The 14,937-nt window shown below is 41.1% G+C and overlaps 1 protein-coding gene across 1 annotated transcript; it reads left to right on the forward strand.

Annotated features, from left to right (window-relative positions):
* The first annotated feature begins 7,324 nt into the window (after window positions 1–7,324).
* Window positions 7,325–13,299, forward strand: LOC137478069 (lysosomal acid lipase/cholesteryl ester hydrolase-like). Its single transcript, XM_068197598.1, has 6 exons — window positions 7,325–7,651; window positions 8,490–8,626; window positions 9,597–9,737; window positions 10,454–10,525; window positions 11,822–11,890; window positions 13,066–13,299. Exons 1-6 carry the CDS (start codon window positions 7,591–7,593, stop codon window positions 13,297–13,299), a joined length of 714 nt encoding a protein of 237 aa, XP_068053699.1. The 5' UTR covers window positions 7,325–7,590.
* Window positions 13,300–14,937: the final 1,638 nt, after the last annotated feature.

Here is a 14,937-nt window from a genome sequence, read left to right on the forward strand (position 1 = left end):
AACAAAAATAAATGTATGGTAATCTGAAAAAGTATTTCAAAAAACCCCAACAAACAAACAAACAAACAAACAAAAATCCTCTCCAAAGCAGAGCAATAGCTTCAGGCAACACTTTTCCCAAGACAGTGTGAATTACTATTTAATCCAGCATCACATCCCAGGTCCTCTTGAAAATCACTGAAGTGACTACTTTGGTCCGAGCTTCAACTGAAGAACACTTAAGCAGCCCAACCATGATGAGGTATGAAACTCATGCAAATATATATATTCACAGGTTCACTTCTGATTAACCGATTGCTTCAGTGCTCTTTGCCATACTTGTAAATGAAGATTAGAATCCTGAAAAACTTAGTTATTTTTTAAGAATAAGGTTTTTTTTCTCCAAAGGGTGCCAAGACAGTGCATGGGCAAACTCTTCCCTAGCCAGTCTCTGTAGGAAACATGATTCTTACTTCCTGACAGAATTCAACACTTCAAAAATTTCATGTGAGCCAGAAGGGAGCTAAATATTTTTCAGAAGGACCTTCACCAGAGTAATAATAAGGTAAACTAATTTTTAGACTAGATATCAACAGCTTAAGAACAGCATATTCAATACAAGTCACAGAAGATCATTTGTCTCTTTAAATTCCAAGCACTAGAATTTGTATTGCCACAAATCACATGAGTTATGTTACTCTCAGGAAAGTAACCTGTGGCTTGTTGGAGAGGTGTGCAGAACAGTCCTCCCAAATGCATATTCCCAAGAAATGCAGTCCTGGAATGGCCATTGTCTGTACAAGAGGGACACTGACACCTTACACTTTCCCTCAGAAGACTGTTAACCACTTGCACTACATCCTTGCAAGGGTCCCTTGCACCTCTGCTGCAGGACAGGATTGACTCAACAGACCCAACAAGCACAAAGAAACCCCTCCATGGCATGGACCAGAGCCTGTGTTTTATAACACTAAACTGAGTTCACGCTACGTCCAGCTCCAGGCCAGACCACCTGGACTTCAGTTTTGCCACAGCATTTTAAAATAGAATACTTACTATCTCAGCTGCCCTGGTTCTCTAAGTAAGGACTGCCCATCCTGGGAAAGTTTCTGTTTCTAGGCTTTATGGTTTTTATTCTCTTTTCATATGCATTACTTTCATTCTCTTTTCCCTTTGGGCTAACATATCTTTTGCTCTTCACTTGGCTCCCATCAACAATATCAGAAAATATATCCTACATCCCATATGCCACCACAAGGTGATATAGGTAAAATGTTCCAGATCATTCCCAGCTGGCAATTCTATAAAACAAAAAATGTAGGATGGTATTATCTGGGAATAGAGCAAAGTCTTCAATATTTCTCACTAAGTGGGGGTACCAGACCTGCTGAGCTGTCTGTGCTGAGCTGTGATGCTTTTCATTGAGAAATCACCTTTTTGGCTTTCCACACACTGTGCCCTACTTCATAAAGCAGAATTGTTTCTGTGGTGACTCTCAGGTTTTGTTTACTAACAAGCACTTACTTCATTCATTTTCCCTGGCAAGGCAGCATGTCATTAGCACCCACGTTTCAAAGAATTTGCTTTATTAAGAAGCCAGGCCAGTTTCAGTGAGGACCAGCCCCCCCCAGGCTGACTTCACTGAATTCAGTGGTTAGGCAGGGGTCTCTAATATATTGCGTTCACAGAGTTCATCAAGGTGGCTTGGAAATAATAATTGGCGTTAGCACCCTTTCTTGACTCAAAGTTTAAACAATGTTTTGAAACTTAATTCAGTTCCTGAGAATCCCTGAGAAGCAGAGTAATTCAGAGCAAATGCTTTTTTGTATGTTGTGGAGTTCACACCTTTCAAATCAGTCTGGTTTTGTTGTAAGATTATCTAATAAAGAAGGATTGTCCCCAAGCAATCAGCAATTCAGAAACAACTGGTGCGGAACCAGTGACCAAAACAGCTTTTGTACTACCCACAGCAGCAGAGATCACATTCACAGCTAGAAAGTTTTGAGAAAAGATGGATTCTTCCTCCTTTTTATCCCAAAATATAGGACTTACAGCACTTACTAAGACAGGTAGCAGTACAGATAAAGATCTGCCACAGCCTCAGGGAACAAGAATAACCAAGCTCCTCATAAGTATTCTAATGACAGGTTAGATGCCTCTTTACCTCACCAGATCCATGGTGCAATTTGGTCTTTCAGAATGTCATGCAACGGTGCTATTTATCACAGAATAACTCCACTCCTTAAGTACTGCCAAACAAGCAGCATTTAAACATGCTCTCCTATACATGCAGATCTCACACAGAACTCTACTGCTGCTCCTTTTATTGGCACAAGCTTCTGGCAGTGAATCGGCAGGAGACTGACCAGGAACTGCAGCAGGAGGTGCAAGCATGGAGTCAAACCAGAGGTAAGTTTGTTCATATGCATCCATGCTCTCTTTCTTCCTTGCCTGTCTCCATACAGATGTGCTGTCCTGGTTCTGTGCTGCTGGTTCTCAGGGCAACCAGCCTGCCATCCTTCCTGACTGCTGTGCATCAAAGGGCAGGTGTGCAAGAGGTAGAGAGGGAAAAGCCTTTGGCCCATGCAAATGGGAAAAAGGAGTAACTAATGGTTTCGTTTTGTTCTCCTTGTTTTTTTCCCCTAGGGATGTCACTGTGGATGCATGGAAATCTCAGCATTGAAAGCATGTATATAAATTAAATAAATCTTGTACCTTGTTCTTATAATTCCAAAAGCATTTCAGTTTTCCCTGTAAGTCAACCCAGAGATTCTGACATCTGCTAGCCTGGTGTCTCCCTGTCCCATTTATAGTGTATGTGAAGGCCATATGACTCCCTCAAAAATGCACTGATGAATTTCTAGAAGGTTTAAGGTTTGTTTTCATTAATATCAAAAACCTCCAGAAATGGCATTTTTGAATGTATCTTTCAGGCACCTTCCTCTACCTTTTTTTTTTTTTAAGTATTTCAGTTATTTCCAGTTTGCCATAGTAAATGTCAGTCTTTGGCATTGTTTTGTTGCATAAAAAGACTAGGTTATTATACAAGGCTCCTACAGTCATGACTTGGCCATTGAAATTAATGAGACAAGCCACACTGGCTTGTGTGCCAAGCCTTGGAGTTGATTGGTGTATTATGTCTGATTTACAAAGCTTCCATATTCAGTACAATGTATAGACAACTGCACACCATAAAAAAGGTAACAATTTAGCTACCCCATAGCTTCATCTTTACTACAAACTGTGATTTATGCTGAACTTCTTAGGTTTTTTTCCCAAATAATGCTCCACATGCAGAAAACGAGGAATGTGTTCTTTATTTTTGCTTGAACTAAATAAAATAGCAGAAAACAGAGAAATATTTACTGTGAAACTGTGCTTCCAGAGCACACAGGTAGGAGGATTTCTGTTGTATTGACAGAAGAATTGGAGTGTTCTCCTACAAAGTGGATAGACCACAATGAGTTTGGATTTCAATATTCAAAGTATAATACAAAGTATATATATTCTAATAATATATAATTATATATATTTTTTTATGTCTATCTATAATATTCCAATTGTGGCTTAATCCAAATGTGGCCACTCAAGGGATATGATAGATTTAATAAAAAATAAAAATAATTGACAACCCACTCACTCCCTCCCTCCTGAAGAAATTCAGAGGAAACAAATAAACATTTTACCTGTCCTTTCTACACTCTCCAAATCTTAATGATCTTCCCCATGGTGTTTCAGATAAGACACTCTGGATTTATGACCTGTTTCATCCATTCTAATTACAAAGGTGGCTACAGCCGAAAAGCAGGGCATTAGCTACACAGAGAGCTACGATTTCTGTTCAGACAAGCTTTACTGTGACCAACAGACAAGGCCTAAGATCCAGGAAAATTCAGCCTTTTCTCCAAGAAAGGCAGATTTACAATAGATAAGATGATGGAAAATATGTAGAGAGAAAGGAAGCATCAATATCATATAAATACAGGCCCCCAGGTCGGTTCCTTCTCATCCTGGAGCCTTCGACTCATTTGTGGTCCATATTAAATAGGAAAAGCTGTAGTCAATCCTGCCTTTACACAGGTACTTACTCCAGCAGCCCTTGGGGAACAGACCTCGAGCAACGTTCAGGAGACTATCCTCTTGGGTCTTCCTGTGGAATTCCATACCACTCTCTTCCTAATAAACAAAGAGCACATACTCTTCCACACAGCCCCAAGATGTGGTGCCTCCTCGTGCTGCTCTGCTGCCAAGGAATTGCCTTTTCAGCAGGATTCACAGCAGCCTCCGCTGCAGGTGTTGACACAAGCCGCTGCAAGAAGAGTCGCAACCCGGAATGTTTCATGAATGTTGTAAGTTGGGTCATCTTCTTTCCTTTTCTAAAGCTTCTCTCCCATTACCACTACCACTGCCTAACAGTGCCTATCAGGAGGCTAAAGTAAGTTCCATTCAAAGGGGTCCCTCCAGCATCATGGACCTAGAAGAAATGTTGATGCTCCTATCCAAACAGTCTGAGCTAGAGAGAAGAATTCCTTTGCAGTGGAAACAAAGGCTGGCTTCTACTCCCAAGGCCTGCCCTTCTGTAACATCCTGTTTGTCTAGTACAGGTAAGGGTGCTTGAGCCCCTTCTTCAAACAGCAGATTCTCACAACAAAATCCCTTTGCTCTGAATCAACAAGGTTTCCTCACTGTGGCAGCAGTGTAGTAGGTGGTGCTGTGAGTCTGAAATAGGAGATCCACCCTATATGGCTTGCTTAACCACACTTGGGAAAGAAAGGATTCACTGTGGTCAGATAGAGATACTGCTGCATGTTTACTGTCTAGAAAGGCACAACCTTGTGGTGGGGAGAATGAGCTTCAGACAAAGTTCATTAGAGAAGCCCTTCTATTGAGTCGTGAGGAGCTGAAAGGACCCCCTTGATTTCTAAACCCTTCAAAGGGGAGCTTGGGTGCAGGTGAATCCAGACTCTCACTGCTGAAGGCTAAGGAGTTATAAAGGTATGACTGAACCATTCTACAACTTTGTCCTGCAGGACTAACCAGATATATTTAGATTTAAAAAAGAATTATTTATTATAATTAATGATTAGATAAAAATATCCTAATCAGAATTTTTTACTACACAGAAGAGTAGCTAAAACTACTGGTATAAGATAATATAGGACAGTGCATTATAACAGAGAAATCATATAAAAGCAACTGTATTAAAGCTAGCAAAAAGAAACAATTATTAAAGTAGAGATTTATGTAACTCACCCTCACCCATATCAACTGTGGGCAGAATCTCTTTTGCTCAGCCTTGAGGAGTAACTTTGAGGGGTGTCCCAACCCAAAGGAGAAATCTTCATACACTCCAAGAAGGGATATATTAGAAGAACTTAACCATATGAAAATGGACTGGACTTTGACAGTATAAAGTGACTACCTTATGTCTCCAGGTTGGCTTAGCAGTTTATCTTTGCCAGATCTTTGTTTCATTATCAGGATGCTAATCTGGTGTTGATGCGTCAGACCTGTTTTAGCATAATTCAACTCCAACAGGAACACATGATGCTCCTTCTCAGCCCACCACTGATAGCTTGCAAAACAGGACATTATTTGAGTGGTTTGACCACATTCTAAGGCAGAATATCATACTACAGACCTGTGTCAGCCTTGCAAAACAGGATGAACTATCTCCCAAAAGGTTAGTCACTCACTTTGTCCCATAATAGGGAATCAAATTCCAGACAACAACCATGTAAGCAGGTCTGATGAAGTCTTTACTGCATCCTGCTTCTCTTATAATTCTGTGTAGTGCTTGAGTGCCACAGCTACAGCAATTACTACAATTTGAGTGATATTAAGCATTAAGTAGAATACACAAACCACTTCACAGAAATCCATCCCAACTCCTCTTGCTGCTGTTTGCATCCTCCAGCCTCCATGGCTACAGCATGGCAGCTATAGAATCATCCACAAAAAAGAGAGTCCTGGGGTTTGTTTTCATGCAGAAATCCCTATTGGTGTCCCTCCCCACCACTACAACACACAGCAGTAGAGGAAGGCTAGCAGTATGCTATCACATTTATCTTCCTGGCATGTTCTTGGCTAGCTTTACATTCCTGGGCAGAAGCAGCCTCTGAACAGTTCTTACACCAATATCTACACTGTAAATGCATGATAACAAACTTTCCTTTGGCTTTCCACAGAGTGAAATCATCAGATATCATGGATTTCCCAGCGAGGAATATGAAGTTCCAACGGAGGATGGATACATTCTTGGTGTTTACAGAATTCCTTCTGGAAGGAACAGCCAAAATACAGGTATGACATATAGGGTATAAGGACAGCCTGAGAGCCAAGTCTTACATGGATTCTCCATCCTTGCCCTTTGCATATGCAAAGTTCCATACCTTGCCATCTCAGCAAGGGCACCCAGTCATTCAGCCTAGAATGCAGCCTGAATTTTGTATATTGGTTAAAACACTCCTGTAAAACCAAATTCTGCACCTCATTTTTAACTACACATTCCCTATTACTATTACAGCCTAAGAAAATCTCTTCTGTTTTAGGGAATAAGCCTGCAGTCTTGCTACATCATGGTATTTTAGCAGATGCTACTCACTGGATTGCCAACCTGCCCAACAACAGCTTGGGCTTCATCCTTGCAGATGCTGGCTATGATGTCTGGTTGGGAAACAGCCGAGGAGACACCTGGTCTTTAAAACACAAGACCCTCAAGCCCTGTCAGAAAGAGTTCTGGCAGTTCAGGTACTCTGTGGAGAAAGAATTTCTGAAGAAAGCAACTTCCAGGGAACTAGCAAGATTAGGCAGTTGCTACCAGAATGCAGAACCGTTCCCCTTCTGGCTATATGAAAAAAAATTCCCTTCTGAATTATATGAAAACACTACATGTTTTCATATAATCTGACTTCAAGTGGGACATGCAACATTTAAGGAGACTAGACAAACTCTTTTCCACAGATGCAGCCACTCCTGGGCATATCAGGGAGGTTATAAGAAGGAATTGGCTGCATGTTCTGGATAGGCTCTTCTGGAATCAGCACACACTGAAGCAAAGCTGGAAGTACACAGATCCCCTTTTTCCATACATCATCCTGGTTTCTTTGGGAAAAGGCTTCCTAAACTGGGAGGCATCTGTAACCTTGAAGTCTCCCACCAGACACCATGTCCCAAGTGCAGAAAGGACAGGAGGCTGCTCAGCTCAGTCTAGAAACCTGATCTACTACAACTTTGTTGTTATCTGAGAGATAAATTTATCTGAGAGAAAACTAATTCTTGTAGCCCATGCAGGTGAAAGCACTGATTAAATTTGGTTCCCCAAGGGCTGCAGCTGTCAGGTGAAACTGGCACTCCATCCACACAGAGCCCAAGGCGTCAGGCAGCCAGGCTGCACAGCTGCACCCCTCTGCCCACCTCCCCAGCTCAAGCAAGGATGCAGACCCAGTGTGCAACCTCCTCCTTCAATGGGTCCTGCTTGGTGCAATGAACAAAACTGACAGTCAGTAACTCACACTGGGATAGTCAAATTGTCTGCCAGCTTTTTGTGTTTCTCCCCACAGCTTCGATGAGATAGGTAAATACGACATTCCAGCAGAGCTGAGCTTCATCATGAATAAAACTGGACAGAAGGATGTTTACTATATTGGTCACTCTGAAGGGTCAGCTACAGGTAATGGTAGAACTGTCTGGGTACCAAACAGTCAGTGTTAGTGTGTATGATTTATACATAAGGTCTGTGAACAGACTCTGGGGTTTATGTTACAGTGTACATTGTCCTTTTAGAAAAACAAACTCAGAAACAGAGGACAAAACTGGGGGAAGTGGAATTATTAGAAAATTATTTTCCTTTCTTCCCATATGTGCATTCTAAGAGCCTTTTTACAGAATTAGTAGTTCAGATGAGGTCACCACCTTTGTTGTCTTCAGATAATTATGTCAGCCAGCCAAATCCATCAGTGGAGAAATTTATATACATTCAGAAAACAGGATGGGACAAACCCATTTTAGCTTAAATACCTTCCTTATACTCTCCCTTTATGTGTGAATTCTCTTTCATGCAAGTATGTTTTTAATCACAAGGAAAATTTTATTCTTAATCTTCAGATAATTATTGTATTGCTGAATGACAGCATACACATTCACAATCTTTTAGAGACTGCAAGCTGAGAAACTATTTATTTTGAATTTAGGGAACTTTAGAGAGAATTTGAATTTCAAAAATCTGATTAATATACCTTTACAACTAAAACTGGCCATAACATAAAGTTGTCAGTTCTGACAAAAGCAGTATCATGCTCTAATAAGCTTGTATCCTTAGAATGAACTTTATCTTCCAAATAAAAGTTTTAAGCAAGATTCAAACATTCTCTTTAGGTCTGCAGCGCAGAAATAGAAAACAGCCAATGGGATGCTAATCTAGTCTCACTCCTTTGCTGCCTACTGCTTTTTTATTTATTTGGTCCGTGGAGATCTCTTCATCAACTTGATTTCCTTTTCTGAGCTTGCAGGCTTCATAGCATTTTCTACTTATCCTGATTTGTCTCAGAAGATTAAAGCATTCTTTGCTTTGGCACCAGTGGTCACCATCACACATGCTACCAGTCCTCTGGTAATGATTACCCGGCTTCCCCAGCCACTGATCAGGGTAAGTAATTTCTCCTTCTAAAGAGAAAGACATAATTGTCTGCTTTGTCTCTACTGGACTCACTCAACCTGAACTTTTAAGGGGTGATCAGTTAGAATTGAATTCAGCATATCAGACATCAGACTTTCCAGAGAGCTAAACTGCATGGTTTCACATGGTATCGCTTTTGCAATTTCTTGAAGGTAGCAGGCATACTTTCATCATTATTTATTTAAGTCAAATATTTCTGAAGAAAACTTTCAAATACTAGAACAAAAAAAAAAAAAAAAAAAATATAGTCTACTAAATCTAGCCTTAAGCACTAATAAAAACCACACATAAAATATTTTACATCTTAGTTTCATCAGACATGCAGATCATTTATGCTAGTAAACTATTTACTTGTAAACTGATAAATTAAATTTAAACACCAGAAGGTGTCAACTTAATAGAATCTGCTATGAATGTGGAAATCATGCATGCTATACTTTATGTCAAACCATAGAAGCACATCGTCTTTTTGTCCAAGCTGCACCCATGATGTGACTATAGAGCACTGAGCTCTACACCCTTCTCATTTGTCTCATTTGTCTGATCCCTCTTTACTTAGGAGTGGTAATTGCAGTACAGTTTGTACCTGCCAGGAAAAAATATTAGGGCAAAAAGGGACTTTCTGTATTCTGCAGACATCAGTGCAGCCAACTTCCTTTCTTACAGAGATCAGTACACTAAAAACAGATGGATAGTGACCTCCAGCACTCGTCTCAAGGAGAAGGAGGAACAAGTGGTCTGCCCTTGGGAAGAACACACTATAAAGGATAGTGGGATAACAAACAGTTTCAGCAGTTGTTAACAAGTAGTTTAATAGCCTTGCCTCTCGTGAAGAGGCAAGGCTATTAAAGAAGAGAGAGTGACTTAAAGAAGAGGGAGTTTTCTGCATGAAATAATCTTGCAACAGCTAAGAAAAGCTTTGCACTTTTCCTCCCCTCAGTTACTACTTGGCTGCAAAGGACTTCTTCAATACAATGAGCTGCTGAATGGACCTGCAACACAGTTCTGTGCGTGTCTGGGGAAAGTTTGTGGCAATATCTTCTGCTACATAGCCGGGGGCATGATACAAAATATGAACACGGTAAGCACGTCAATACAAGAAATCTGAAGAAGCTTTGAAGGGCAACTGGACAAAGATCTTTTTATCCTTTGCACAATTCATATATTTTCCTTCCTAAACAACAAGACATCTGACTCCTCCGAACATAAGAGATGGTTTATTTTTGCTTGCTACACGCTGAAACATTTCCAGCCAAAACTCAAAACTGTTTCTTCACACTTCTCCCGGCAGAAAGATTGCATTCCTTTACTCTGGCTGCTATCTCTTGTTCTTACAGACCTTTCACTTTTCTGTTCTTCAGTCAGTTTTCATCTCTCAGACTATTTAACAAGTGTACCCATGAAAAGCTCTCACACATGCAGCTTCATTATGCTCAAGAGAACTGCGTATTAACAATCTTTCTCTACTGATTATGCACAGCACTATTTAAAAGCATCATACAAATCATAGAAACTGGGAAAACAAAGGCCATACATGCTTCTCAAATGATGTTTTCTCTAGGGCTAAGGACTAATGTTGAAAAGATTATTCCAAAGGTAAAAAAATCCTATGTAATCATTCCTACTGTAAACTAGTGTATTTGTGAATCTTTCCTCAGCTTCCATTTTTATATCTGAAGAATGTCCCATAAAAATGGGGGTTTAACACAGCAGCAGTATGTTGCTCAGGGCCTTCACAGCTTTATTCTGTCACAGCACTGGATCTCTGTCTACATAACACTTCTGCTTTGTCTCCAGAGTCGAACAGATTCATACACGGGACATTACCCAGCTGGAACATCAGTACAGAATGTTATTCATTGGCAGCAGGTATAACTGTGCTGACATATCAACACTCCTAGTATGGCTTTCTATGCAACTGACAGCCAACAGGGAAGTCCAGAGGTGACAGATCTGGAAATCTGCCCATCACATCTCACCTGTCACAGAGGAAGCCCTGCTCCCCATGGCTCACCACACCATTCCCTGAATTTCCCCTTTGTCACCAGGATCTGAGATTTCCCCAGGGCACATCATGCCTCCCTCAGCTTTAATGGCTTCCAGCCTTCATCCTTATTTATGGAGATTTGTGCAGAAAGCTGCAGAAGTGAACACAAGCACAGTCTAGGCACTTGGCAGGTGGCATAAGTGAGAACTTTACAGTCAGGGATGAACCAAAGAAGTGATCTAGGTTAAAGCTTGTCTCCCAGAGGGTTAATTGCAGCCTTGATTACCTCCAAAAGCCAGTTTAATGCACAAATGCTTATGTTGACACAATGGCAAACTGGGGAACTGCCTCTTCTGCTGGTACCTCATGCCACTTTCAGACCTAAGCTTGTTCTGCCTGGACTCTAAATCAGACCAGGACAAGATGGCATTGGCTCAGAAACACATCACTCTATGTGAACTATGAACTTAAGTGAACTCTAAGTGAACTGCGCCATTTAAACCAGCCCTTAAATACATGTGTGCTGCTGTACATCCCCTGCCTAAAATTCCTGGTATCCAGACCAGAAACCCAGCACCCAGAGCCAGAAAACAGAGATGAGCTAGCAGATTTCTATCATATCCTCAGTTACTTAGAGGTTTAGATTTTAAAAAATGCACACACAATATCAGTAAGACAGGTTAATTCTTTATTATTTTGATATTCCTTTTAGACAAATCACAGAAGACAAGAGTTTAGTGCTAAGGTAATCACACCCTGCTCCCAATATTCTTGTATGCAGTTCAGAGCCTCTGATATCGCTGCCACTACTGTGAGCAGACCAGACCAGACCAAGCAGGCACACAAAAGTTGAGGATTTTGAAGAGGTATCCCAGCCTAGTGAGAGCCCTGCCATGCTCCTACATCACAAATAGCTATGTTAGCTAACTAAAGAGCCAATTAAGATAGGGCAGCAAGGTTTTTTATAACTAAACATAACAAGGGTGGTGGCTGAAGATCAGGAGAAAATGTTACCAAGAGGAAAGATGGTGAAATCATTTATCCCACGATCCCTCCTCAGTATCCCTGGAATTCTGTCTATTGCCAGAGACTTGAGTTCAATCACATGCAAGAAAACAACTCCTGCACTCTGTCTCTTAACATTTTCATTTTATTTGTCCTTGTTACAATATGAACAGATAAAACATGCAGACCAATTCCAAGCTTATGACTACGGCTGTAAGGAAAACATGAAGAAATACAACCAGGTAAGGCAACTCATTTTTCTGAGAATTCATCCTTAGGTCCTGGAAAAACTAAGAATAGATCAATTCATATATTAGCACCTTGAATGTTACAAAAAGAAGGAAAGGGTGGTCTTAGGTAAAGCTTCACCCAAATCTGATACTCATAATTGTCAGAGTCCATTCACAAACATGGCACATATAGATTCTTGCAGCCTCCCCTACTGATGCAGGGATGTGTCCAACAACATGTCAACTTGCCTGCCATTCCCAAAAGGCTAAGAGTCACAGCCAGGTCCTAGGACTGGATGAGTACAGAGCTCTTCCCCAAAAATCCTGAAAGTCTGCATTTCAGTTAAACATTAAAACGAGGATGAAAAAAAAAAAAAAAAAAAGTGGAAATGCATACCTTGGTTTTCAGAGGCTACATGCTGTAAACATTAAACTTAAGGGATGGTTCAGTATGGCACAGTGGAGACTGCTGGGGAGAACTAAAGTATCCTGTATGGAAAAAAGGAAACAGGAAAAATTTAGCCTGTAGGACCTTTAGTTACTGCGTAGTCAACATCTGAAAATGCTCTGCTCCTCTTGCAACTCTTATAACTCACCTGATTATTTTTTGAGGTTTGATCAGATCAGTTGACTTGTAGTGTGCTTTGTGAGTCAGGGCAGGTTATTTTATGGGGGGCACATTATTTTACAAGTGGATAAAAATTCCAAGGACACCTTCCTTCTCAGACACCTTCCATACACACATACGGTCTTTAAATACCTGAAGTTTAAATTTTGAAATGGGCAATGTTTTATTCCCAATATTGTGGAAGGTTAGGAAATGGCCCAAAAAGCAGTCAAGAAAAAAAGATAACTGAACCACCCTTTGATAAGGGTAAGTTTCAAAACATCTTGTGCACGGTGCTTTACCACACTGACAAATAACCATCCTGCATTAAGTCATTTGGTCCAGATCTCAGATGATCTCCATTTCAACCTTCTGTGTTTCTTAAACTTCTTCTGTGATGACAAGCAAGGCAGGGAATGGGGTTAGGGCAACGAGCAATGAGAGGGTGGCCTTCATCCCTACAGTTTTACTGTGGGCAGTGCAGAAGCAAAAGACAAAGAGAGGTGCTTGCACAGAAACCTTTCTCTAAACACAACTTTGATACAGCAGCATTCACTCAGGTCTCCTCCCTGTCTTACAGACTGCTCCTCCTGAGTACAAGATAGAGGAGATAAAGATACCAACTGCTGTTTGGAGTGGTGGACAGGACAAATTTGCAGACCCAACAGATATGGCAAGGCTACTTCCTCGGATTACTAATCTCATTTACCATGAGCATTTTCCTACATGGGGACATCTTGATTTCCTCTGGGGCCTTGATGCAACTGAGAAAATGTATCTGAAAATTATCAAACTACTAAAGAAATATGCTTAAATTGCCACAGAAGGATTTAATTCATGCAGTAGAAACCCCAGAGATTTCTATTTAGCAGTTAATTATTGGTATAGGGATAGGTATAGAGGTTTACAAACTACTGACAATTGGATTGCAATATTTTTACATTGCTTCCCTATGGTGTTACACTATTTTGGTGATTGCAGTCTTTCTGAAGAAGCTGAGGTACATGTGAATGACCACTGAAAATACTAATATATTAGATAGAACACTTCAGGGATCCCTTACTTTGGAAGACGGCAGTTTTTATATGACTGATTTTTCTAAGATTTCGTTTTCTGTTTCCTTGTTGATCTGCACTACATATTTTACTTGTGACAAAGGTGATCTCCCCTGAAAACCTAAAGTGGGAGATAATTTCTCTGTTTACTGAACTTTGCTGAAGTTGAATAATTTGTCATCCTGATAGCATTTCACCTGCTTTCCTCTCCTCACAATACCAACAGCAGCAATGAAGACCTAAAGCATTTTCACTTGTAAAACTACCCTGGCATCTAAGCAGACAGGAGTGTCTTACTCCAAAGAGCACAACTCTCTTCATGCTCATAACCTGGCAACTAGGGATTGAGAAGATGCAGGCATAGCAGCAAACTGTACATAAAAGGCAACTGCATCCATCTCAATTAATATTCCTGCCACTATCAGTAAAGAAGTTGAAGTTCTTCTAGGTCCTCAGCTCATCATGTCAGTGCTCACCTATGAGACTATTCCAGGGGATACAGCTCACACCAAAGGGTTCATCATTACAGGGCAAGTCAGGAGAGCTCAGGCACTGTGGGTGTTTCTGGGTGGGGGTGTAAGCCCAGATTCCTCAGTCAAGACTTGTGGAAAGTGAAACCCATTTGATAATAATCTGCAAGATAGAGAGCGAGATAAACAAAACATGTTTGTCTCTCGTAATATAGAAAACACATGCAAAGGCCACCTTCATGCAAACTTATGCAAATGACACACCTCCTCTAGCAACCTGTGGTGTCACTGGGAACTGAGTTCTCAGCTTCTGGGGACATTTGCAGTCCAAGACACAGAGTGGCTTCTCTTGCCCACACCACATCATTTATAAATCCCAGGGAACTCACTACAGACCTAGCCCAGCTCCATAAAGCAGCAGGGCAGACCCAGCACTGGCACAACAAACACTGCACCCCATACAGACACGGGCTCAGGTCTGAAGGGAGGGAGAGTGGGATCCACAATTCCAGCTCAGGCAAAGAGGACGAGAGGGCCTCTCGGAAAGATCTGGCAGCAAAGCCCTTCCCCTGCTCTCATTCAAACTTCTGCAGCACCACCCAGCATTCAGACAAGGTGCACAGCATGAACCTGACAGTGTGACTCTGCTCAAAATGTACGATGCAAGGGAGGGAAGAAAACAGAATCACAACCCCAAACACTCCTTTAACCCTCACCAGAGGTGCCTTTTTCCCAGCCATAGCATCAGGGCTAATCATGAACTAGAACTGATTCTATGAACATGAACCAGAGCACACAGCTCTGCCCAATCAAATAAAGCAGTGGGGACACAGTGCCCCTTCATGGAGGTGAAGGAAGGTGGATCTAGCAGCTCCTCAAAATCTGGTTGTGTGGACAGGGGTCTGAAATTAAGTTCACTCATCCTGG

The sequence above is a fragment of the Anomalospiza imberbis genome, chromosome 8, assembly GCF_031753505.1.
Source record: "Anomalospiza imberbis isolate Cuckoo-Finch-1a 21T00152 chromosome 8, ASM3175350v1, whole genome shotgun sequence".
NCBI classification, from domain to species: Eukaryota; Metazoa; Chordata; class Aves; order Passeriformes; family Viduidae; genus Anomalospiza; species Anomalospiza imberbis.